Raw genomic sequence first — 24,141 nt, 5'->3', positions numbered from 1 at the left:
TTTAGGGGTTTATCCCGTTTCTATTTCTGATTTTGTTTTTTGATACTCCGTTCAATTGGAATGGCTTTGCCGTGCAAATACTGGCTAAAAACAGTTTTAGCAGAATGAGAGAACACTAAAACTAGCCTAGAGAAGTCAAAAAGATTTCACGGAAAATGTTGAACAAGCTGTGAACAGAAGTACAGCGATAAAATTTTAGTACGAAGTAGTAAAAAAACATAGCAGGACAAGTTCTGATGTACAATTCAAAGAATTTTCATTGACTAGACAAAAGACTAGAACCAAAAGGGACTATGAGTGAACTGAGAAAACCGATTAAAAAACTCAGATCAAAGAATTTAAAAAAACAATATCAAAGTTAAAATGCAGCATGTGAACAAAAAACCACTAGCTAAAAAAGTGAAATTTGGTTTAAACAAAAAAACTACGCCTAGAATGAACTATGAATGGATTGGCAAAACCATTCAGAAAAATTCCAATCCAAAAAATTGAAAAAACAGAAAAAATCAAAGCGAAATTGCCGCATGTGAACAAAAAATCACTAGTGAGAAAGCAAATTTTTGTTCAACCACCGTTTTCTCACTCTAATTTAAATTTAGAGTTACAAAAATTCACGGCGCAAAACTACTCGCTTTTTCACTCCACTTCCCGTTTCGATGTGACCAAAACCACTACTCCAATTTGACTTCAAAAATCATGAAAATAAGTGAACAGATCATAAAAAAAGACAGCGCCCCAATGCAATTCAAATTCTTTGAATTGTAATAATAGGAGCACTACAAGAGCCGTCTGTGGGAAGCTGAGTCGGCTATTAATAAACAGCGGTGAAACTCTGCTTCGGTACTAATTTTTTATGCACTCCTGATGAAGAAACAGTGGCGAGAATGGAAAGTCCGAAAAAACCTGCATAGCTAGGCAAACAAATCGACCAACGGACAAATTGCTAAATTAAAATTAGAGTTAAAGCTAAAACTTTTTCGGCGCCCTTTTCATTGGACATTCAGCAGTAAACTACAAAGAATTCAGCCACAGGCCTAAATTCTGAATGAGAGCAATTTAGATCACGAAAAACATTGCAGCATAAAAACCGTCAAGCCAAAATGTTTCATAACATAGCCGACAGATTGCCGGAATAGCTGTGAAAGAATAGACCTGCGAGCCATATAATAGAGATAGAAACAGATACAGATCTAAATTGAAAAAAAAATCGACGCCGCTCAAAGAAACTAGGTAAAAAACATTCAGCAATAAATTAATAAAGCTTTTATAAATTCATTCCGCAGAAGCCTCTTATTAGGGACCTTTACTGCACAAATGAGTTCCTTTGACCTTAAACAAATTCAAAAAATTAAACTGCCTTTTTTGGCAACTTAAGTTTTAAAGTGCAAAAGTCATTTTATCATTTTATTGAGTGAGGTAAGTCACGCATGATCAAAATCTAATCACGCAAATAACCTAAAAACTTTTGCTAAAGCGAGTGAGAAATGACGTCACGCGCGCCAATGCCGTTAGTGACAGGAAGAAGTCATTCAGAAAACTTGACTTTTTCAGCTTTGCTGTGTGAACAAATGTAAAACGAAAAAAGAGCGTCAGACGACGAAACAAAAAAACATAGCAGGACCAGTCCTGACGTACAATTCAAAGAATTTTCATTGACTAAACGGAAAAACTAGACGTAGAATGGACTATGAGTGAAATTAGAAAACCAATTTAAAAAAATCAGAACAAAAAATAAGAAAAAAACAAAATCAATATCAAAATACTGCATGTGAACAAAAAACCCCTAGCAAGAAATGAAAATTGAATTCAAACAAAAAAACTAGGCCTAGAATGAGCTGTGAATGGATTGGGAAAACCAGTTAGAAAAAAATCCGATGCAAAAAATCGAAAAAAAACATTAAAAATCAGAGTGAAATTGCCGCATGTGAACAAAAAACCACTACCGAGAAACCGAATTTTTGTTCAAACACCGTTTTCTCACTCTACTTTAAAATTAGAGCGAAAAAAATTCACGCCGCAAAACCACTCGCTTTTTAGCTCCATTTCCTGTTTCGGCGTGACCAAAATCACTACTCAATTTTGACTTAAAAAATCTTGAAAATGTGAGAACAGATCTTAAAAAACATAGCTGGCAGATTGCCAGAAAATAGCCGCAATAGATTCGTAGATTGGCAGTCTAAAAAAACAGTAAAAAAGACAGGCCAAAAAAACTTTTCTTTTCATTGAAGGCTGATCTGTTATATTTTGATTAAAAATCTGTATAAGTTATTGCTGCCTCTATTAGCTGATCTCAAATAACCTTCATTTAGTGACACACACCCATTTGACCTTATCTCTTTGAATTAAAGTAAATAAAAGTCAATTTCAAAGTGAGGAAGTCATTTTTGAGAGTGAGGTAAGTTAAGTGTGACCAAAATTTAATCACGCGAATGAACAAAAAAACTCGCTCCACTAAGAGCGAAAAATGACGTCACGCATGCAATTCAGTTAAAATTGCATGAACGAATGAACAAAAAGTGGCTGTGACGTCATATGGTCGTAACAAAAATCATGACGACGAAATAAAAAACATAGCCGGAAGAATTCCGGAAGCAACTCGAAGCGTCAAAATTTCAGTAACAAAACCGTAATTGAAGCGGAAGCCAATGCTTTTTGTAGTAAACCATTAACTCACTGCCTCTCCATGTCTGCTCTAAAAATTGGTGAAACTTAAACCACTGGCATCAAGAGAAACAAAAATGCAGCAGAATTTAATATTGAAAACGTTTGGTAACGTTAAAAAATCCGAAATAATTAAGGTGGTCAAAAACCTGATAGTCTGAAAAAGCTGACAAGGTTATCAATTGCCCTCAAATAATTCATGATTCTAATCTGAAAAAGATCGCTAAAGCAAACGGGAGATAAATCTTAGAAACTAAGTTGAATCTTTTCAAAAAAGAATGCTCAAATTTAAGAATCAGAAAACACCTATAATTACACTTCTAATCACTGCAATTAAGACAAAAAACAACAAACACACCTGATTAAGTTGTACATATGCTAGAAAACATGATTTCATACTAAATCAAAAATAAAATTGATCATAGAAAAGACATAAGCAGCAGAAGAATATTTAAAGGCAAAAAAGTCGTTTAAATTAATACCAAGGCCTGAAGCAAGCGTAGTAAATAGTCATAATTGGAAAGTTTGGAAAAGGCTGGCTATCAAACTCTCAGTACTGCCTTAAAATAAATAAAATCTATTGCAAACCAAAGAAATGACGAAAATCTGAGAAAAAGCTGAAATCATTCATTTTTTACAACTGAAAAAAATCAATATACCCAAAAAAAAAGTAGGTGCCAGGACAAAGCTAGAATGATACTAACTAAAATGTGAAGAATATGGGCACATTATAATGAACACCGTAACAAAAAGACATTCTTAATTTTTGAAAGTTAAAAATCAATTTAAAAAATTCAAGAAAAACCATTTCATTGTTCAGCATTCAAGACATAGAAAAAATAACAAGTCATCAGATACAAAGATTTATCCTCCTGAAGAGAACAAGAAATAGGAAAAAGCAGAATTCATAAATACGAAACATTGAAACATTTTGCAAAAAAATGGTCAAAGAACTTTTAAGTTCAGACTGCATTTACGAAAAAGTTTTAATCGGTTTTTAAAAACTTAACGCCAAAAACTGATTCAATTTTCATTGAAACGAAATTGAAGTCCCACATGTTTTACAAAAAAACTAGCAATAACAACCGAAATACAAACAAAAAACTGACCAAAATCGGAAAAAACTACCAAAATCGGATTAGCATATGTACAATTTCATAAAACAAAATTACATCGAGGCAGAAAGAGGCATTGAATATATAAATTATCAAAGAGAAGTGGCCATATTAAATGGTTTTTGACAAAAAAGACGGTTAAAAGATCCAAAAATGAAGAAATTAAAAGAAAAAAAATCCAAAAATTAACTAAAAAATCAAGAAATTTGCGCCAATTTTCAATTTGAAACGCATTTTCAGGCTCTGCAAAACACTGTGGCATCAATTTCCGAGATTGAAATTTCAATACAGTATCGAATAAATTTTATTTCTACAAGAAACCAAATTAAAAGCAAAAAAATTGGGCCACTTAGTCGAAAAAACGGCTAAAAACAGTTATCTATATGTGCCATTCAGTCAAAATCTACTTTTCAAAGTCAAAAAGTCATTCACTAAACGCAGCGCATGATCAAAAAACCTCTCTCTCTCTTAGCGAAAATCTTTTCACCAAGACAGCTTTTCTCACTTTCGCTTTTAGGTCAAAATGCCGCGTGAACAAATCTACTTCCTGTAAAAAAACCGAGAGAAAACCAATACTCCTCTTCGAGTCGTAAAAAAACCAAGAGAAGGCCAATAATAGCCCCAGCTATCGCTGTGCGGCTATTAAAAAAAAGACAGCGCCCCAATACAATTCAAATTCTTTGAATTGTAAAAAACCAAGAGCACCGCAATATAGCTTCGCTCAGCTTACAGCTTCGCAGCTATAAAAAAGACTCACATGACTACAATAATTGCTTTATCGTTCGAGAGCAATTAAAAAGCTGAGTTTCGCCAATGTTGCAGATTTTTAGAGTGTCCTCATCTCAGAGCACTAAGTCTTTGTGCCTACTGTAATCAACAATACTGTGGCTTAAGTTACTCATCCGTTGCAGTCATAACAACAGTTGACTATGTAATCAAATGGTCGTTAACATCCTCTTGAAGGGATTCAACATCTCGGCCTCCGATTTTCATATCTACAGGGCAAACTATTATCATCAATATCATTGATAGGATTCATGCACTCAATTAAGTATTTTAGAGATTCACTGCTAGAAGGAAAGATGGCTGCGGCCAACGTCAATAGCCAGCCGTATGCGAACCTGGATAATGGGAGGTTCTGTTTTTGGTTCCTCAACTGTCCTGGAAATTTCGGTTTCATCTGAATCATTTTCGAGAGCTCTTGAAGATTCCTCAGCAGCCACTCTGTTATTGCCTGAAGTGCTGTTCAGAGAGTGTTCATCGTAGTTTGAGCAGCTAGCGTCGTGGAGACTTGACTGGGATTCAGAGGAAGCTGCCAATAGAACTCAACACTTATTCGAAGATCGAGTTGTAGCACGTGGCTGCATAGTACCGTAACCTTGCTTAAAACGCGCATATAGAATTTCAAGATTTCGAAACTCTGCAGTGCCGAAAGTTTTCAGATGTAAAATTCTGCAATATCTTCCGTTTGTTCCCCCAGTACGTTGTGCACCCCCCCGCCCGCCCCCCTTTAAGCACGTCCGCGTCATTACATGGTAAATCACTTATGAAAATATCTGGCACTATGTAAATATGCACCCACTAAGCTTTGGGGGGGGGGGGGTCACAAACGGAAAAGATCCAATTCTGGCTATATATAAAGGAAGACACGGTATATTAAAACGTGCACGTTCCTGTTTTCAACCTTATTAAAGAGTGGGTGTGGGGGAGGGGGTTGAAAAACCAATCATTCACCTGTTGAATGAAGCAGCAAGTCATTAGGCATTTCACCCGAGGGAGATTGATCAGAAGCCTTGCGCTCATTTTCACTCGAAGTCCCCCGATCAACTTCAAACGAGACAGAAGCAGGCTCCGGGTTCACAATCTGAGCATTCTTTACCTTATCCTGTTGCAATTTTCGGCGCAAGTAGACAGGACAGTGTTTCCTCAGCATGTTTATACACTTTGTGCATATGCAGTGGACAAATTGTGGCCTGTGGTCTTTGATCATAATTGTCAACTTGGGCAATTGCGACTTGCCGCACTTCTCAGCCTTCGAGTTGGCAGAGTTGTATCCACCCATGCCTTTTACACACGGACAGCTGTTGAAAAAATTATTACCTTAATGCAAATCTTGAATGTTGTCTTTCGCACTCTATACTTCAAAAAATACTCTCATTTTAAATTCTGAAAATTACGGTAACATTATTTAGATTTCAATTAACTCAAACAAATTCCATTCGTAACACCTTCAATGATCAGTTGATTTAAAAAGCCTGGAAAAAATGAAGAAACCCCAACCGTACCAGGGATGGCAAAAAGCATCTGTACTATTATAGATCTGCACTATCTAAATTTAAATTCTCAGTACCTTGGTAGATGGAACAAAATATCGGCGTATTTTTCAGCATTTCAAAAGTTCAAAAGCGACATACTCGATACTGAATGTGGAGTCGTCATCGTTCCATTGGGCCATTATGTCCTCATCATACATTATCTTTTGACAGGACGGATTGTTACATGTATAAACAGAGCTCATCTCGACACTTATCAAACTGTCCACAGGGCGTCTTCTGAAACGCCCCTGGTATGTTGCCGAAGTTATGGCCGGCTTCTCAGGTACTGGGTTGTGCTGGGGAGTAGGTGGGGGCGGAGGCGCATGCTGGGGAGTGTTGGATTTGGGTGTGGACGGGAGAGCATTCTTCTTGGATCCATCGATGTCTGGTTCAAGAGAGTTGTCCATGGATACGACGTACATGACCTCCTGTTTCATTTGCTGGATACGATCCATGATTGAGCCGCTCTGTAGCACCTTCTGACTGTACGAGCCAACCAAGGAGATTATATTCTCGCGTGAGCCTCCTTTGTCTCCTGCTCCAAATCCGATGCTTGATTGGTCCTCTGATATGGTACTAAACATGAAGGTTTTACGAACTGTAGAACAATTCAATATTCAATGCTCCAGAAATTTTCAAGAATGTTTCAACTTATATACAATTTTCAAGAAATGTTTCAACTTATATACATGAACCACTGAAGGGAACCACGGATGGCAAAGATTAACTTATGGTGTTAGGGCGGTTCTTAGGGGTCAGCCTCTAAGAACCGCCCTTGACACCATGAGTATGTCTGCGGAACAGTTTTTGTGAATCGCTTACTTGGGGGGCTGAAAGGCTCTAAGAGCTGAAAGGCTCTAAGAGAACTTAATGCCCACTGGGCGCTACATGTTTATACCGTTTTGGAGGACCAAAAGTCAAATGGGTCAGACGAAAATTGGTCAAGCGAAAAATCGCAAACAAGACCAACATGATTAATATAATTGCTACAAACCTCGTTTAAGAGCAATTAACAATGATTTCCTAAAAAAGCAAGTTAAGTTATAAAGGATTTAACATTTCTACTATAATTCAGCGTTAATGAGGGTAATAGATGATGACATCACTCCACATAACTTCAGCTGAAGTGCGGCATCAACGAAAGAGTTAAGTAGAGAGAGATAGAACGTGAACGAGAAAGAGAAGGAAAGAAACACCAACTGAAACCCAAGAACTAGGAATATTTTCCATCAGATTCGACTCTGCAACTTCCAGTCTTCTAGCCTTGTTAGTAATTAAATCATTAATTTTGAGAAAATGAAAAGGGCAAAACTTACAAATTTTCCAGATTTCGGAGTGGAAAAAATGTTAAAAACCATTTGTTGTTTATGGAATGCTTTCATGAAACACATCTGCCAGGCTTAAAAAGTTTCGTTGGCCCAGTAATGATCGTTAAACTCAAAGGACAACAATACTCAAAAATTTTAAAAACAACTCTAAAACTTTAATAAAATCTTGCTAAAATTGTGATAATAAAATCTTCAGAACGATTTCATGTTCTCAAGTGACTATCCAGTACCGCTATTTCAAGCTTTAATTAGTTTCACTGGCTCACAGAGATCCATATCATAATATTTTTCCGAAACCTTGAAAAAAAATTGCTACAATATTGATAACCATTTCATTAACTCTAGAAACTATGCAGCAGTTTATTATCAAACCTTGGAGGAGGTCCCTGATGCCAAAAAAATCAAAAATATTAAAAAAAACTGTAAATATTCAAAAAATTGTAATTTTTTGTAAAATTGCTCAAAATCGAGAAATTAAAATCTTGAAAAACACTCAATTTCATCTAGAAACTATACAATGACCTATTATCAATCCCTAGAGGAGGTTAATTAGCTCTTTAGGCTGGAAAGCAGCAGCTTATTATCAAACCTTGGAGGAGGTCCCTGGACCCCTGGTGACAGAAAAAGCAAACAACAAAAACAATTAAGTTGAAAATTGCAAATATTTTGAAAAATTGCTTAAATTCGTGATATTTAAATCATGAAAAACAATCCATTACATCTATAAACTATGCAGTAAGCTATTATCAAACCTTAGAGGAGGTTCATTAGCTATCGTGAGGGTGGAGAAACCTAAAAATAGACAAAAAAATTCAAAATAAACATTGCAAGTTTTATTAAAAAAATGCTAAAATTTGTGATATCAGAATTTTGATAAACTTTTCCATGACCAATAAAAATTTTCCAGCAACTTACTATCAGAAGCTAAAGGAAATTTTCTGTCCCCTGGGGCTGGAATAATGAAAAAAGTCAAAAACTGAAAGAAATTGCAAGTTTTGTCAAAAAAATGCTAGAATTCGTGATGTCAAAATGTTGAAAACCATACCATTACCACTAAAAACTAAGCAATTACCTATAATCGAACACTGGAGGAAGTTCCATGACACCTAGGGCCGAAAAAACTCGAAAAATGACCAATACTAAAAAAAATTGAAAATTGAGAAAATTAGTATAAATTGCGTGTTTTTATTTGGAGTACCAAAACATATAGCTCTTAAAATGGTGACAAAGTACTTATATTTTGCAAAATACCTTTATCAACAATAACCAGCCTGAGTTTTAGACTGGTCCAACAACAAATTCGAAAAAAAGACAAGCAAAAAACAAAATTGCAATATTTTTTTTGATCAAAAACTTCTAAAAATTACCTTTTAACCTTAAACTACGGCCTTCCCAGTAGCTTCAGCACACTAACCACTTGAAGGACTACTAACGCGGCTAATGGCCTCTAAGGAAACTTGATGCCCGCTGGCCGCTACCTGTTTATCCCGTTTTCCAGTCCAGGACAAAAAGTCAAATGGGTCAGACGAAAAATCAGTCAAGCGAAAAATCGAATTAAAAAAAGACCAACAGGGCTAATATAATTGCTACAAACTTCGTTTGAGAGCAATTAATAAGCCAACAGCACCCAAATAATTGCTACAGACGTTTTTTCAGAGCTATTTAAAACCTTGTACTTATTCAGAGTAAACAGTGTAAACCTATATGACTAAAGTCATTCGAATTGCTCTCAAACAACAGCCGGGTTTTATGGCATCTTACTTTAGCGGAAGAGGGGATTTAATGTCACTCACTAAGGGGCCTCAAATTGTTTTACAGCTGATTTTAGGCCGTTACTACGACTTATGAAAAATTTTTAAAAATTTGGCACTTTTTTTTGTGTTAACTGTTAGAAGCAACTGTCATGGATTAGGTTAGCAGCTTCAATTCAGAATAAGCGCAACATAGATCAAGAAAATCGGGAAGTAAAGCCTCATCAAAGTTACTCGAAAGGTGGAAACGTCAAACAAAAAATGAGCTAGCAAAAAAATTGCCCAAAAAGAGCAACCGAACTGTTATAATTGCTACAAATTTCGTTAGTCTGTAATGCAATTAACCAGTTGGTTACCTTGTTGATCCGTGCACTGTAATGCAATTAACCAGTTGGTTGTTACCTTGTTGATCCGTGCACACTTGGTCTGACACTTTCGGCCAGAGTGGACTGAGTAGTGAAGTTGAGATTGGTCTTGGCGAACAGATTGGCAGCCCTTTTGTGCAGTGCTGAGATGCTTCTTCCGCCACCTCCTGCCAATCCTCCTCTGTCTGATTCGAAACTGCTCCTGGTACTGCTGGTGCGCGGCAGAAGGAAGGTCTCCTCGGGTGCTTTCAGTGACAGACCATCTTCACTTTGTTTGTCACTTGCCGCTATTTCAGATATGTTTTCTTTGCTAAAATTTTATCATTGTAGCATCGATGAACGAAATAACATACGGGAGATTTATAAATCACGGAAAATTTCAACTCTTTTGACATCCTGAGGCTTTTAACCGTCGAAAAAAGTTCTAAAGACCGAAAAAAATCGATTGGAGTTTTCTGTTTAGGCCTTAATCGTGGATGTCATCTTTCACCCAATCGCAAGAGACGTAACCTATCGGACTAGCGTTCATTAACCTAAAAAGGTGAACTAATTCACTTCACATTAAGTTAAATTTGGTTCGTTCTCCGGCTATTTTTTAACAGAATTTAGGGCCGCACAATTCATCAGAACAGCACAGAATTCATGAGAAATGATACATCATGTCACAGCTCGTTTTCCTCAACTTTCACAATCCATTGATTCTATCAATTAGGGTGACCTTAAATCGGCACCTTTAGGTTCTGGTGACCAGACAGTAGATCGAAAGGACAACAAATCGAAAACAGAAAAATTGGGACAATAGATCGAAAATTAATCTCTATTATTATTGGTCAAATTAAGCATTACTTGCGAGCTGCAATATAATTACCACACTATGGCCATGCCTCGCGAGCCATGACCATGCCTTAGCGGCCCGTGGGACTTGATATGAATCTATCACAACTGAACATAACAGCACAATAGAACATGTTATAAGCTGTATAATAAATGAGCGCTTAAATATGATTGGCCAATACTCAACTTGAATTATTTAATTTTCGCTCTGTTGTCCCAATTTTCACTTTCGATCTGTTGTCTTTTGATCTACTGTCCTAGCACCATAGGTTCTCATGGTAACTCAAAAATCAATATTGGTCGAAATCAGATCACTTCCTCTAGGATTCATATAAGTTAAGGCTCAAAAAGTAGTACGGCTGGGATCCTTGGGTCACATTTACTCAACTTGCATAAACACGGTAAGCACTCAAGAATTGATTGCGAAAATGAAGTCATTCAGTGTGCTGATGATGCATAAGTTTGCTTTAACTTTCGAGACTTCAATTCAATGAAGTGAAAAAATTAGAAAGCAATGATCAACATCGAAAAAAATGCTCTCAACTTTTATTGCAGTCTGCTTCAGTTGAATGATAGATGGCGGGGGTTAAGTTCATTTAGGCGCTTCAAATGACAGATTATTATAGACAATTATAAAATTTAAAGCGAAATGGGGTAAATTTCCATTTATTTTCAGTGGTAAACTGGGACAATTGAGTTGCAGCTCCAACTTGCTTAAAAGGATAAGATTTTAGATCAGACAAAGGGGCGTAGGGTAATAGGCGAAAACTCGATTAGGCAAACCTAATTTTAGGTAGCCATCAAGCGAAAACTTTCAACTGATTTTTGTGGAAATTAGGCGATTAAAACCCTTAATGTCTGTACTTCAATATCCGGTTGATGCTCAAAGGTCCGTAGCAATTGCCTTAATGTGAAAATGGGTAGATAAAATAGACGTAAAAAAACTATTCAACTTTTCAAAACTTTTACACCCCTCGCTAATATCCGAGAAGAGCATTTTGTTGAAAGTTACTGCAGAAAGAGTGAAGAAATAAAAAATTTTAAACAGCTGGCAGATTGCCAAAAAATAGCCGCGATAGCTTCGTAGATCTGCAGTCCCAATAAAAAATTTAAAAAAAAGACAGACCAAAAAAAATTAGTCTTTTCATCAAGGGCCGAGATGTAAAGTTTTGACTAAGAATCTATATAACTTATTGCTGCTTCTATTATCTGCTCTTGAAGAACTTCAATTAGAGTGTTATACACTCACTTGACCTTATCTCTTTGAATTAAAGTAAAGAAAATCAATTTTAGAGCGAGGAAGTCATTCTTGAGAGTGAGGTAAGTCACGTGTGACCAAAACCTAATGACGCGATTGACTAAAACCTCGTTCCACTAAGAGTGAAAAATGACGCCAAGCACGCAATTCAGTTGAAATTGCATGAAAGAATGAACAAAAAGCAGATTTGCAGTGATTGTGATGCCGTATGATCGAAACAAAAATCTTGACGAAATAAAAATAAAACCAAGAGAAGGCCATAAAAAGCCTCAGCTATCGCTTCGCGGCTATTAATAAAAAAATTGCTTTAATCCTAATAGTTTAGAGCTACGTGGAGCGGTTAACTTCGAGAAAAATGTTGGTATGACTGTGGGATAGAAGTTAACCGAAATGATGCAAAAATACAAAATTAAAACCCCTTTTTCTGTGTTTTTTTCAGCTATTATCATGTTAAGACAATGGTCGGCGACAATTTTTGCCCGTATTTGTTCTTCTGTAGTGGTGTGACATTCTGGATAATGACAGGTCTCAACGGCTTCCTAAGGATTCATAAAAGAAACAATTTTATGCTTTCAATTGATTACTTATGCAACGTTGCGCTTTGTTTTTGTCTATTTTTCCGTCATATAGACGTGTCTCATATCTCATCTGTTGAAATGCACTTCCTTAGTTTAGTTCAAGTTTTGCCTGATGCTATCTGATGTTCTTGTTTAGTTTTTTTTAAATAGATATATATTGAGTTTTGGGGGTATTTAATATTTGTTGTTTTGTTTTTATTCTTTGTTTGTCCTGTCTTTGTTTCTCGTTAATGGCAGGTACCATTGGCCCTCTAATAAAGCATTATTTAATTTCTTTAGTATTTCGAGTTTTAAGCGATTTTGTTAAACGGATACATCAATTATGTTCGAACAAAATACAAATTTTTAACATAGCCGGCAGACTGCCGGAATAGCTGCGAAAGAAAAGACCTGCATAACATATAGTAGAGTTAGAAACAGATACAGATCTAAATTGAAAAAAGAAATCGACGCCACTCAAAAAAAACTAGGTAAAAAAACATTCAGCGATAAATTAATGAAGCTTGCTAAAATTCACTCCGCAGAAGCCTCTTATTAGGGACCGTTACTGCACATATGAGTTCCTTTGACCTTTAACAAATTCAAATTGAACTTAAGTTTTAAAGTGCAAAAGTCATTTTATTGAGTGAGGTAAGTCACGTATGATCAAAATCTAATCACGCAAATAACCTAAAACCTTTTGCTAATGCGAGTGAGAAATGACGTCACGCGCGCAAGTGCCGTTAGTGAGAGGAAGAAGTCATTCAGAAAATTTGACTTTCAGCTTTGCTGTGTGAACAAATGTAAAACGAAAAAAGAGAGTCAGACGACGAAACAAAAAAAAACCAAGAGCACCGCAATATAGCTTCGCTCAGCTTACAGCTTCGCAGCTATAAAAATATTTTCAAAAATGGAGTTGAGTGGGGTCGGAACATTATGTGCAAAGATTATTTGCAATAAAAATTATTTGTTTCTTCTCCTTAAGCTCATTCAATGGTTTTTAAGTTATTCGACTTAAAAACATAACCGACTAAACGTCGGAAGAATTGCTCTCGGAACTACTATTGGGAGCTCTAATCAATTGCAACCTACTTCAGTCGGGGGGGGGGGGGGCTAAAGCTAAATGGAACTAAGAAATTCAATAGCGGGCTTCAAATAACCACAATAGAGGTTAAGATATAACACTATTAATTTAAATTGAAAAATGGCACCAGTTTCGGCGCACTTTCCATTTGACTTTTAGTATTAAATTGCCGCCAATTGATTTCAGCTGCTTGAAATTGTGATTGAGAGAATTTAGATAACGCGAAACGCAAAAAGTCAAGGGCGTAAAAAACACTCGAAAAGTCAAAACCGTCAAGCGAAAATTTTGCATAAAAAGACACACATGTTTACAATAATTGCTATGAACTTCGTTCAAGAGCAATTAAAAACGGCTAACAAACACACTTCAAAGTTTTTTTAATTATTTTTTGCTGACCAAAGAACATTGTTCTGACTCCAAATACAGTGTTTCTTTCCTTAGTTTATTTAAAGTTATTCATTCATAAGGTTACACTTTCCGAGCTTATTCACTCCCCTCAGCAAAAAATAATAAAACATTTGGTCATTTAACATAGGTAAACACAAAGGGACAAACGTCGAACGAAGTGCTCTCGAACGCCAGGCGGGTAAACCTTATTAAAAGACCAAAAATATTTGGCACGATTTAGAATTTGTGTAGGTGCAAAAAGATCGAGCCGAAGTGGAATTTAGCATCCGTGGTATCCGAACACAAGTCTCTCAAGCAGTCAAACCACTCAAACGAGCAAAAGAATGTTCTAACATAAGCGTAAAAACAGTCAAGCAAAAATTTTCCAACGAGAACGACATACGTTTATAATTGCTTCTAAGTTCGTTCGAGAGCAATTAAACATTTATGTTAATATAGCTTTCGGTTTGCAAATAATTGGCACCCATTTATGATGGGGAGAGGGTACCCATTAACGCGGTTTCCAGTATCTCAGATTTTTTCAAGTTGTCTCAGAAAACATCTCTGCTAAAATAAATCTGTTTATCATTTCACCTCGCTGGTCATTTAGACTCATTAGCGTTTTGAACCCCAAAATTCACAATCGGTTGCATTACAAACCTGGCAATAGAAGACAGCTGCAACATGGAGTTTTTGAGGTTCTCAATGTTGTTCTGTACTTTTGTTGACACATTAGGCCTCTCGCTGATCGAGTTCATACTTGAATCACTCGCAGCTGCTGAACTCACTAGCGGTCTACTGCTACTTCTGATGGGGTTGTTGCCCGCTTCACGGCCATAAGAGACCTCGTCAACATGGGTTAAAACTCCAACTCCGAAAGGTTGAATATTTGCAGCATTATTTTCATTGGACGCTTGGTGCTCCAACGCATTGCCAACTGAGGAATACTGTGGTCGTCTTGCAAGAGTCGACGAGGCAGCTATTCGACTGGATGATAATTCGTGTTCTGACGTCAGAGATTGCTGACTGTGCGTTGAAAAGAGTTTTCTGTTCACGTTGTGCGTGCTCGTCGAAGAAATTGTACGCTTACTCAAACCTAAACAAAGACACATTCCCATATTTATAAACCTGCCAACACTAAATCAATTAAATAATTTCACTGTTTTATATACTTTATATAATCCAGCACTTCTAATACTTTTAGGGCGTACAATATTTAACATAGCCGGTAGATTGCCGGAATAGCTGTGAAAGAATAGACTTGCGTGCCGTATAATAGAGATAGAAACAGATACAGATCTAAATTGAAAAAAAATCGACGGCGCTCAAAAAACTAGGCTAAAAAACATTCACCGATAAATTAATAAAGCTTGTTAAAATTCATTACGCAGAAGCCTTTTATTAGGGAGCTTTGTTACACATGAGTTCCTCTGACCTTAAACTAATAGTTTTAAAGTGCAAAAGTCTTTTTATTGAGTGAGATAAGTCACTTATGATCAAAATCTAATCACGCAAATGAGCTAGAAACGTTGGCTAAAGAGGGTGAGAAATGACATCACGCGCGCAAATGCAATTAGCGAGAGGAAGAATTCATTCAGAAAAATTTATATTTTCTCAGCTCTGCCGTGTGAACAAATGTAAAACGAAAGAGCGTCAGACGACGCAACAAAAAAACATAGCCGTAAGAATTCTGAAAAGACTCGAAGTCGAAAAGTCACCATACTCACTGTACTAATGCACATTCTACATAATTATGCTAATCATTTTGAAACAAGAACAGGAAAAGTATCAAGAGAAAACTAACTGACAGGAACTGATACACCATCTGATATAAATTGTTTTTAGTTGACTCCAAGAAAAAACTCTTGGTGAAAGACCCCTTAAAACAGGTAGTTTGCAAAAAAAAATTAAAAATTGACAGAGAACTTTTTAAGTAAAGAGAAACGAGGATAGAGAAAGATGACAAAATCGAAAAGTAAAATTCTCTAAAATAGATTATAAATGCAATTTCCGAATCATTAATTTGAGGGAGGGAGGAGGGGGAGCCTAAATGAGACTAAGAAGTTCTATAGTGGGCTTCAAATAACCACATTAGAGTTAACAAATACCACTATTAAGATTTAAAGTAAAAAATGACACCAGTTTCGGCACACTTTTCATTTGACTTCTAGTATTAAATTGCAGCCAATTGAGTTCAGCTGCTTGAAATTGTGATTGAAAGGGAATTTTAGATCACGCGAAAAGCAAAAAGTCAAGGGCGTAAAAGTCACTCGAAAAGTTAAAATTGTCAAGCGAAAATTTTGCATAAAAAAGACACGTTTACAATAATTGCAATTAATAAAAGACAAAGACCTGAAAATTAGAAAATTGTTTAATTCATTTAAGTGAAAAGTGGCCAGCTTACATTCTAAGATTCTTCACAAAAATTTTTCCGCAAAAACATTTTATGGTATCTTCTGCTAAGTTGGTCACTCATCCGAAACGCAAAACAGTCTCGACTTGAAGTGTCGCCTCATAGAAAATAACTCAACGAATTAACCCACAAAAACTGCAGCGAAAAGCGGAAGATCAAAGAATTAGGCAAAAGCTGCAATTTAGCCAATTTTCAAAAATATTTGAAATTAATTATTAGTCAAAACAAAAGACCACTAAAACTTCAACAACTGATTTCAACCACAAAACTTTGTAACTGCTATCAGAGATAGAATCAAATACACAAAATGCTAAAAATGCAAAATTGTAAACAAGCTGATAAAAGAATCTTAAAATGAAATATTTGCTTCTGATGGTCAAAACTGCTTCCAAACAAACTAAAACTAGTTTAACAAATTGTGAGTTAAAACTAAAAAAGTGCTCTGAAAAATCCGCATAATCGAAAATTACACTCGCTTACCGACAATTTATTCAGACCTACTTTTCTCGTTCTCTCTAAAAATATGATATGCACAGAAAACCAATCTCTCTTCTTGCTGCTCTTCGATCCGTTCAGCCGTTTGACCTAAATACTTTCTAGCCGTTTTCACCTGAAGAATTGACTTTTAAATCCTGTTTCAAATACACTCCTCGTCAATCAAAAAACGAGTACATATTCAATTAGCGATCATGGCTTAAAAACATGACACAGTCTTCGTTCTGTCTCAATAAAGAAAATGAAAAAAGATAGTAGAGATTTGAGAAATTAAAAAATGGTCAAAATATTAAAATTAATTTATAAAATGTATAAAAAAACAAATTTCCATTGAATTTCAAAAATTAAACTTTAAAAAATAAATCAGATTTTAATGACACGAAATTAAAGCACTGGCTGAGCACGGAAAGAATATTTCTACCAAATAAAACCAGAAACAAACGAAAAACAAAGAAAAATTGGACAAAACGGATAAGTATGTAAAATTTTATAGAACAAAAATGACTTCACGTTCAAAAGAGTTGTTCAGTGCACAAGTTGCCAAAGGAACGTTGCCATACACACTGATTTTTAAGAAAAAAAGTCCTCTCACAGATCAAAAAATGAGGAAATTGAGGAAAAAATTCAACAATTAACTATAAAGTTGAAATATGTGCCCAATTTACATTTGAAAAGAATTATTAGGCGCTGCAAAAGTTTGTGGTATCAATTTCAGAAGGTTGCATATTAATGCAGCATCGATCAAACAATTTCTGCAATAAAACTACAATTAAAAAAATTAAGCCAGATGGACGAAAAAACGGCTAAAAAAGATTATCTATATTCGCCGGACTCTCAAAAACATTTTTCAAAGCAAAAAGTCATTCACTAATCGAAGCGCGTGATCAATAAACTTCTCTCGCTCAGAAAAAAATTAGCTCACTTGGCAAGTTTACTCTTTCGCTTTTAGGTCAAAACACCGTCTGAACGAATACTACTTCCGGTAAAAAAAACCTTAGGAAAACCAATACTGCTTTTCGAGTCGTAAAGAACCAAGAAGACCGCAATATAGCTCCGCTCAGCTTACAGCTTCGCAGCTATAAAAAACTACACAAAGACATCTTTTGTGACAATGCTTGCGGTATATTTAACTACGAGCAGTATCGAGCATCATAAATTTCATCATTACCAATTCGTTTCTAAAGAGAAAATTAACAAACTTCTTGCTTCAAAATTACCCAGCACCTCATAAAATAAGTCGACAACCTAAGAAGACTTAATAACTCGAAAAACTTACAACTTTTGGTACTCATGGCGCATAAGTGATTTGTTTCGGTCGAAACTTAAGATAGAAGAATAAATTCAGGTAGAAAGAAAAAGAATTAACTACATTAATAGATTTTGTGGGTGTTATTGCACCAAATTTGTTTATATCTTGAATAAAGCAGCAAACATATCGGAACCTGCGAAATCAGCCGTGTAGTTTAAAGAGGAGAAGCGTTTATGTCCACTTGCTCCTCCTCCGCCACCACTGTCCTCTGTTGCAGATGCAGCAATGGCAGCATTCTTGTTCACATGTTCGTCCAATTTCGACTGCGATGTTGAATCGACTGAAACTGTTTCTCCTTTCATTTCGTCCTGATTTGACTTCTCGGTAGTCTTTTCGGGTGATACACAGTCGTGAAATTGCTCGATCCCTAGTCACATACAAAGTTTAAGGAGAAAGAGTGAAAAGCGTCAAGAGATAGTGAAAATTTTTTCAAAAAAGATTTTGCAATAACTGGTGAGATGTCAGGTTGATTTAGAAGAAAATGTATAACTTATGTTATTTCTATCAGATGGACCTTATCTCCGTCAATGAAAGTCAATTTCAAAGTGAGCACGTGTGATCGGAAACTAAATCACGGGAATGAACTTGCTCAAATAAGAGTAAAAACTGATGTCACGCACGCACCTTTGTCGCAACTGCATGAACAAATGATCAAAAGGCAGATCTGATGTGATCGAGACGTAATATGGCGGGAACAAAAATCTTGACAAAATAACAAATATAGCAGGAAAATTCCTGACCTACAATTCAAAAAATTTTTCACTGACTAAAAAACAAGACCAAGAATTGAACAGAAGTTGATTCGGAAAAGGATTCAGAAATGCACAAAACGATTGTTAAACCAGCAGTCAAATCGCCACACGTAAACAAAAAAAACATAACCGAATAACGTCGGGCGAATTGCTCTCAAACGACCGGCAGGCGGTTGGCTTCGTCAGTAGCCAGCAACGGTTTAGTGAGGCTAGCTTTAGGTTAATTGAAGAGACCTGAGTTGAGCGCAGCGGGAACCCCAACCGACAGAGAGATAGATAGAGAAAGAGAGAGCTAGTAACATTTTCTACATTGAGATTCGACTCTGCAAGTTTACTTGCCTTGTTAGTAATTAAATCAAATAAAAAAAACGATAAGAGCAAAATTTAAAAAAATTTTACAGATTTCGCAGTGGAAAAAAAATGTTCAAAAACCATTTTTGTCTCTGGGATTCTTTCGAGTTACCCATCTGCAAAACTTAAAAAATTTCGTAGGCAAAAAAATTCTAAATATTTTCGTAGAAGAACAAAAAAATTCTAAATATTTGAAAATAATCGCAAACTTTAACAAAATCTTGCTAGAATTCAAGATATTAAAATCTTCAAACAATTTTGCTGTCTCAAGAGACTATCCAGAACCCCTAGTTTAAGCTTTTAAGTAGTTTCAATGGCATATAAAGAACCATAAACTTTCAACAAGTAATTTTCCAAAATTTTGAAAATTAAATTTTAAAAAATTTCAGAAAATGAAGCCAGTAAAACATTGATAACCATTTCATTAACTCTAAAAACTATGCAGCATCTTCTTATGAAACCTTGGAGGAGGTCACGGGCCCCCTGGTGTCGGAAAAAATCAAAAAATTCAAAAAGATTAAAAAGAACTTGAAAAATTGCAAATATTTTTTTAAAAAATGCTTAAATTTGTGATATTAAAATCTTGAAAAACATCCAATTACATAGAGAAACTATGCAGTAACCTAAAATCCAACCCTAGAGGAAGTTCCGTGGCTCTTGAGGCCGGCGAAACCTAAAATATGACAAATTTTAAAAAACTTGAAAAGCAAGTTTTAAATAAAATTTGCACGTTTTGTCAAAAAAAAAAATGCCGAAATTCGTAATATTAAAATTTTGAAACCATTCCATTACCACTAGAAACTATGCAGTAACCTATTATTATAACCTAGAGGAGGTTCCTTGACACCCAGGGCTAATGAAAATCAAAAAATATCAAACATTTTCATAAAGCTTGAAAAAAATTGTTCAAAATAGTGTAAATTTGCGTGTTTTAGCGAGCGGTTGTTCGTCAGTAGATAGAAACTGGGGAGAGGTACACCGAAGTCTGATAGAGTAGGGTTGGGGGTAACAGTGGGGTGAGGGAGGGGGGTAACAGCGCGCGGGAGTGGGGGTGGGGGCAATAGCGAGAGGGGGGTCAACAGTGGAGGGGTCTTCAACCTCTAAAAACCGTCCTTCATACCAAAAGTATAAGTCTTCAAAACAGTTTGAGGTGAAACAAGCGCGTCACACAAAAAATCGGTCAAGCAAAAAATCGCATTAAAAAAGAACGACAGGACTAATATAATTGCTACAAACTTCGGTTGAGAGCATATAGTCATAATCAGAAAAATCATGTTTTTTTCAAACTCCATTTTCTCACTACTTTAAAATTAGAGTGCAAATTTTACGCCAAAAAACCACTCACTTTTTTTCACTTCCTATTTCGGCGAGAACAAAATCAAAAATCATGAAAACATCTGAACAAAAGGCTTTTTGAAGCATCTTTGAAGTGTGAAAAAAAAAACAAGAGAAGGACTATAATAGCTATTCTTTCGCGGCTATTATCGCACCTAAACCAAAGCCCATGGAAGAAAATACACAATTATTAATAAAAACAGCCGGCAGATTGATTGCCGGAAGATTGCCGCCTTCGAACACCTTCGGGATTGTAAGAGAAAATGTAAAAGAAATGCTATAAATTGACGGCCTTTTTGCCTAAGTGACAAAACGATCTAATTTTGTGTGCCGTTTTAGTTAAAGGATTGCACAACTACCTTTAATTCGGTTACAAATCTAATGGCTATTAGGTTTAATACCAATAACCGGTCTTTAATGCTTTATCTCACTTCATTTGGCTTTGCTCCATTGGCCTATTCACTAGATTGCGTAATTCATTGAGTGAATGGATTTAAATCTATTTAGTAGAAACAGCCAGTGGGATGAGTTAAAATCAAACATGAAAGGGGACTTGTTTAAAACAAAACCCGAGCAGAAGAAACAAATTTCAGTTGTGACTGCTCTAGTAGGCAAATCGATTATTAATTTACTTTTCTTGCTTCTAAAGGACCTGTCATGATTGCTCGTCATCGCAACTTTCACAGCGATGTCTTACGTCCACTTTTTTCTTTTGACCTATGACCTCTTTTAGAAGTTTCAGTAACACGCACAGTCTGTCTGGATACGTCTGGTCGGATGTTATTTCACATTCCAATTTTTTTTCCCAAATTTTTTGAAAATTTTTCAGATTTGGGCTGCAACGTGCCTCGAGCGTAATGATATAGATATAAAGACTTTATTAGAATCTAGATAACGACCACTAAAAATGTCAGATCTCTGCAATGCCCGATTTATTCTAGATTGTCCGGTTTTTCTATAGAGTTCCAGAATTTAAAATTTGCACGGCACGTACTTCGACATGATTGCGAGACTCTGCTAATGAATATTACCACATGGTTGTTATCGCCACAGAGAAGTTATCAAACTCCAAGGCAAAGCCGAGGTGTTATGATAACTCCGAGGGCAATAACAACAGTGTGGCGATCATGTTTGTTTTTTTAGACTACAAGTTTATCGAACTGTTTTCATCATTAGACTAAGAGTTTATCACCACTCTTTTATCGCCACTCTTTACGTAGTAACAGTGGCGATAAAAGAGTGTGATAAACTCGTAGTCTAATGCTGAAGTGTTTTTCCAGTGTCGATGGGGTATTAAAATTTATTACACTGGCAGTTTATTTAATTGCTATTATCGCAACAGGTGTTGATTAAAGTCACTTCTGACTTATACATCGAACCACAACGAGGTTCTCGATTGACGCCAAATGTTCTTCAGACTTCATCAGAGTCACGTAACCACATCACAATTAGTAGGAACAAAAAGAACTTCTAAAGCCAGCACCCCCCCCCCCCCCCACTTTTTCTACACTAACTTTGTTCAATATCGTCAACATTTTCCTCCGACTTAACTTCGGGTAACTTGTTGGATTCCTTTTCTATCGAATGTGTGTTCATAGAAGCAACTCTTTTGTGCAACATTATAAACTTAGTAGCACAATAAGCCGCTTTCCATTTCTTCCTAGCAATAATACGCAGTTGTTTCTCTCGGTCATCTGATATGATTTGAGGCAGAGAAGGCTTTTCAGCTTGGGCGGTTGAAGTTGAAGTTAGTGGTGGGGTTTGCATTGGCTGAAGAGCGACACTGATGCTCTTCTTAGCCGACTTGTCATGTCGCATACTGTTCATGTAGGAGTATGTTCCAGCATTCAGCTTCACGTTGTGCTTCTTCAATATTTTTTGAAGCTGAAAACACAGATACACCTGTAAAACACCGGCTTTGCGAACTAAATTAGGATCTATTCTGTTTCGCCCCCAGTGTTTTTTATGACCCCCAGTTAAAAATTATTTGTTATATAGCACGTTACTATGTACAAATAATGCACGTGCGCCTGGGGGTCATAAAACATATATTCCCACTAGGCTGGAGGAGCCGAAACAATAGATCCCTAAATCATATACAGACGTACGTGCGATTCTGGTCAACTGAGGATGGATGCCCCACTCTAATTAATAATTAATGTTTATTTGAGTGCAGTTATTAGAAACAACCCATAAGCTATACAACTTCTTTTAAACAAAAATATGACAAGATCTCCAAAAACACGGGTTCAATCATATCTTGGATCTTTTCACTACAAGCAAATCTGATCAGTTACTCATGTATTGAAAAATTCAATATACAATCCAATATTTGAGCTCAATAGAGTACTACTATCCGACATTCGTTATCAATTAATTAAATCACTCTGTGGCCTATGGACATAATTCGATCCATTAATAACTTGATACGTCGAAAAGCAGTAGCGTAATAGGTTATTAATAATTCGCGCTGAAAGTGGAAGTGCTGAGAGAGATCGCGATTACTAAATATATGGAAAAAATCAAACAAAACTGTTGCAAATGAGCAAATTAAACAATGCAAGAGAAAATATAAAAAGCTGCAGCAAAATGAAACAATTTCCTCGTGAAAAACTTTGACGCCGAAGTATGTGTCTTCGCCGGACTCAAAAAACCAATATATCTGGCAGACATAATCCCCATTGGAATTGAAAAAATGAAAATGATTTTTGTACAAAAACAGCTAACTGCGAAGTTTTTGAATTTAATTTTGCAGTTAGGACATGCTTTGTTCCTTAATGAGAGGATCCAGGGTAGTATGAATACCAATAAACAAACTTAAGACTTACAAAAAAGTTTCAGTAGCGGGCATCTACAATACGGCTTTATGGGTTTATCCTGTTTCTAATTTTGATTTCGTTTTTTAGACACTTTGAAAGCACTTTGAGCAGAATGAGCGAAGAATGAAACTAGCCTAGAGACGTCACAAAGATATTACGCAAAACGTTGAACAAGCTGCGAACTAAGGTAAAACGAAACAAACTTTACTCGGAAAAACCTAGCAGGACACCTGGCATACAATCCAACGAACTGCATGAAAAACTTAAAACTACCTACCATACCTGACATGCAGACCAATTGCACAATATGCCAGCCAAAGAGACAAACGTAGTTTCAAAAACTTAGAAAAAAAACGGAAAAGGAAATTAAAGTGTTTATACTTTCAGGAATCAGAGTCTAGAATGCCAAGGTATTGGTTTAGAAAATGAAAAAAGAGAAAACTCGGCAACCATGACAAATCCTGTTGGATATATAAGAGAAAACAAAAACAGCAAAAAGTAAAAAAAAACTAAAAAAGTGTTAACTATATTGATAACCATACCATTTCATTCGTTAAAACTTAACCAAAATCCCGATCCAGCTCATCAAAGTGTCTTGGGCACCTAACAGATTGCAAACTATGAAAAGAATAAAATTAAAAACTAAAAATTGCTAAATTTTTAAAAATCTTATTACCAAATTTTAAAAACTTTGGTAGTATCTTTAAAACCAATCTTTTAACATTAAAAACGGACCGGGAACTTGTAAGCCTTTACATTGACCCATGAAGTATTTGAAAAAATCAAATGAAAATACTTTTGAAAACTTAAATTGCAAATCTCAAAGAAATACAGAGAAATTCGTGAAATTAATATCTTGAAAACCCTTCCATTGCTACTAGAAATTAAGCAAAAGCTTACAACCAAACCCTAGAGAACTTGAATTAAGCTCATTAGACTACTACTTTCCGACATTCGCTATCAATTAATTAAATCACTCTGTGGCCTATGGACATATTTCGATCCAATAATA

At 35.8% G+C, this 24,141-nt stretch overlaps 2 protein-coding genes across 3 annotated transcripts in view; one reads left to right on the top strand and one right to left on the bottom strand.

The window, feature by feature from the left end:
• Positions 1-24,141, top strand: part of LOC142335868 (KICSTOR complex protein ITFG2-like) — a 408,175-nt gene that overhangs the window by 126,314 nt on the left and 257,720 nt on the right. The window lies entirely within an intron of this gene.
• Positions 1-24,141, bottom strand: part of LOC142335864 (uncharacterized) — a 103,255-nt gene that overhangs the window by 38,276 nt on the left and 40,838 nt on the right. The window contains exons 10-16 of the mRNA XM_075384194.1: positions 21,825-22,194; positions 18,006-18,239; positions 14,316-14,751; positions 9,573-9,845; positions 6,191-6,667; positions 5,511-5,857; positions 4,898-5,088 (exon numbers count right to left, since the gene is read on the bottom strand). Coding sequence (XP_075240309.1) covers positions 4,898-5,088; positions 5,511-5,857; positions 6,191-6,667; positions 9,573-9,845; positions 14,316-14,751; positions 18,006-18,239; positions 21,825-22,194 — 2,328 coding nt within the window. The remainder of the gene's footprint in view (positions 1-4,897; positions 5,089-5,510; positions 5,858-6,190; positions 6,668-9,572; positions 9,846-14,315; positions 14,752-18,005; positions 18,240-21,824; positions 22,195-24,141) is intronic.

Source organism: Convolutriloba macropyga, chromosome 3 (genome assembly GCF_964194025.1).
Source record: "Convolutriloba macropyga chromosome 3, txConMacr16.3, whole genome shotgun sequence".
Classification (NCBI taxonomy): Eukaryota; Metazoa; Xenacoelomorpha; order Acoela; family Convolutidae; genus Convolutriloba; species Convolutriloba macropyga.
Note: the sequence above shows the minus strand (reverse complement) of the source record. Positions and strands in the feature narration are given on the sequence as shown.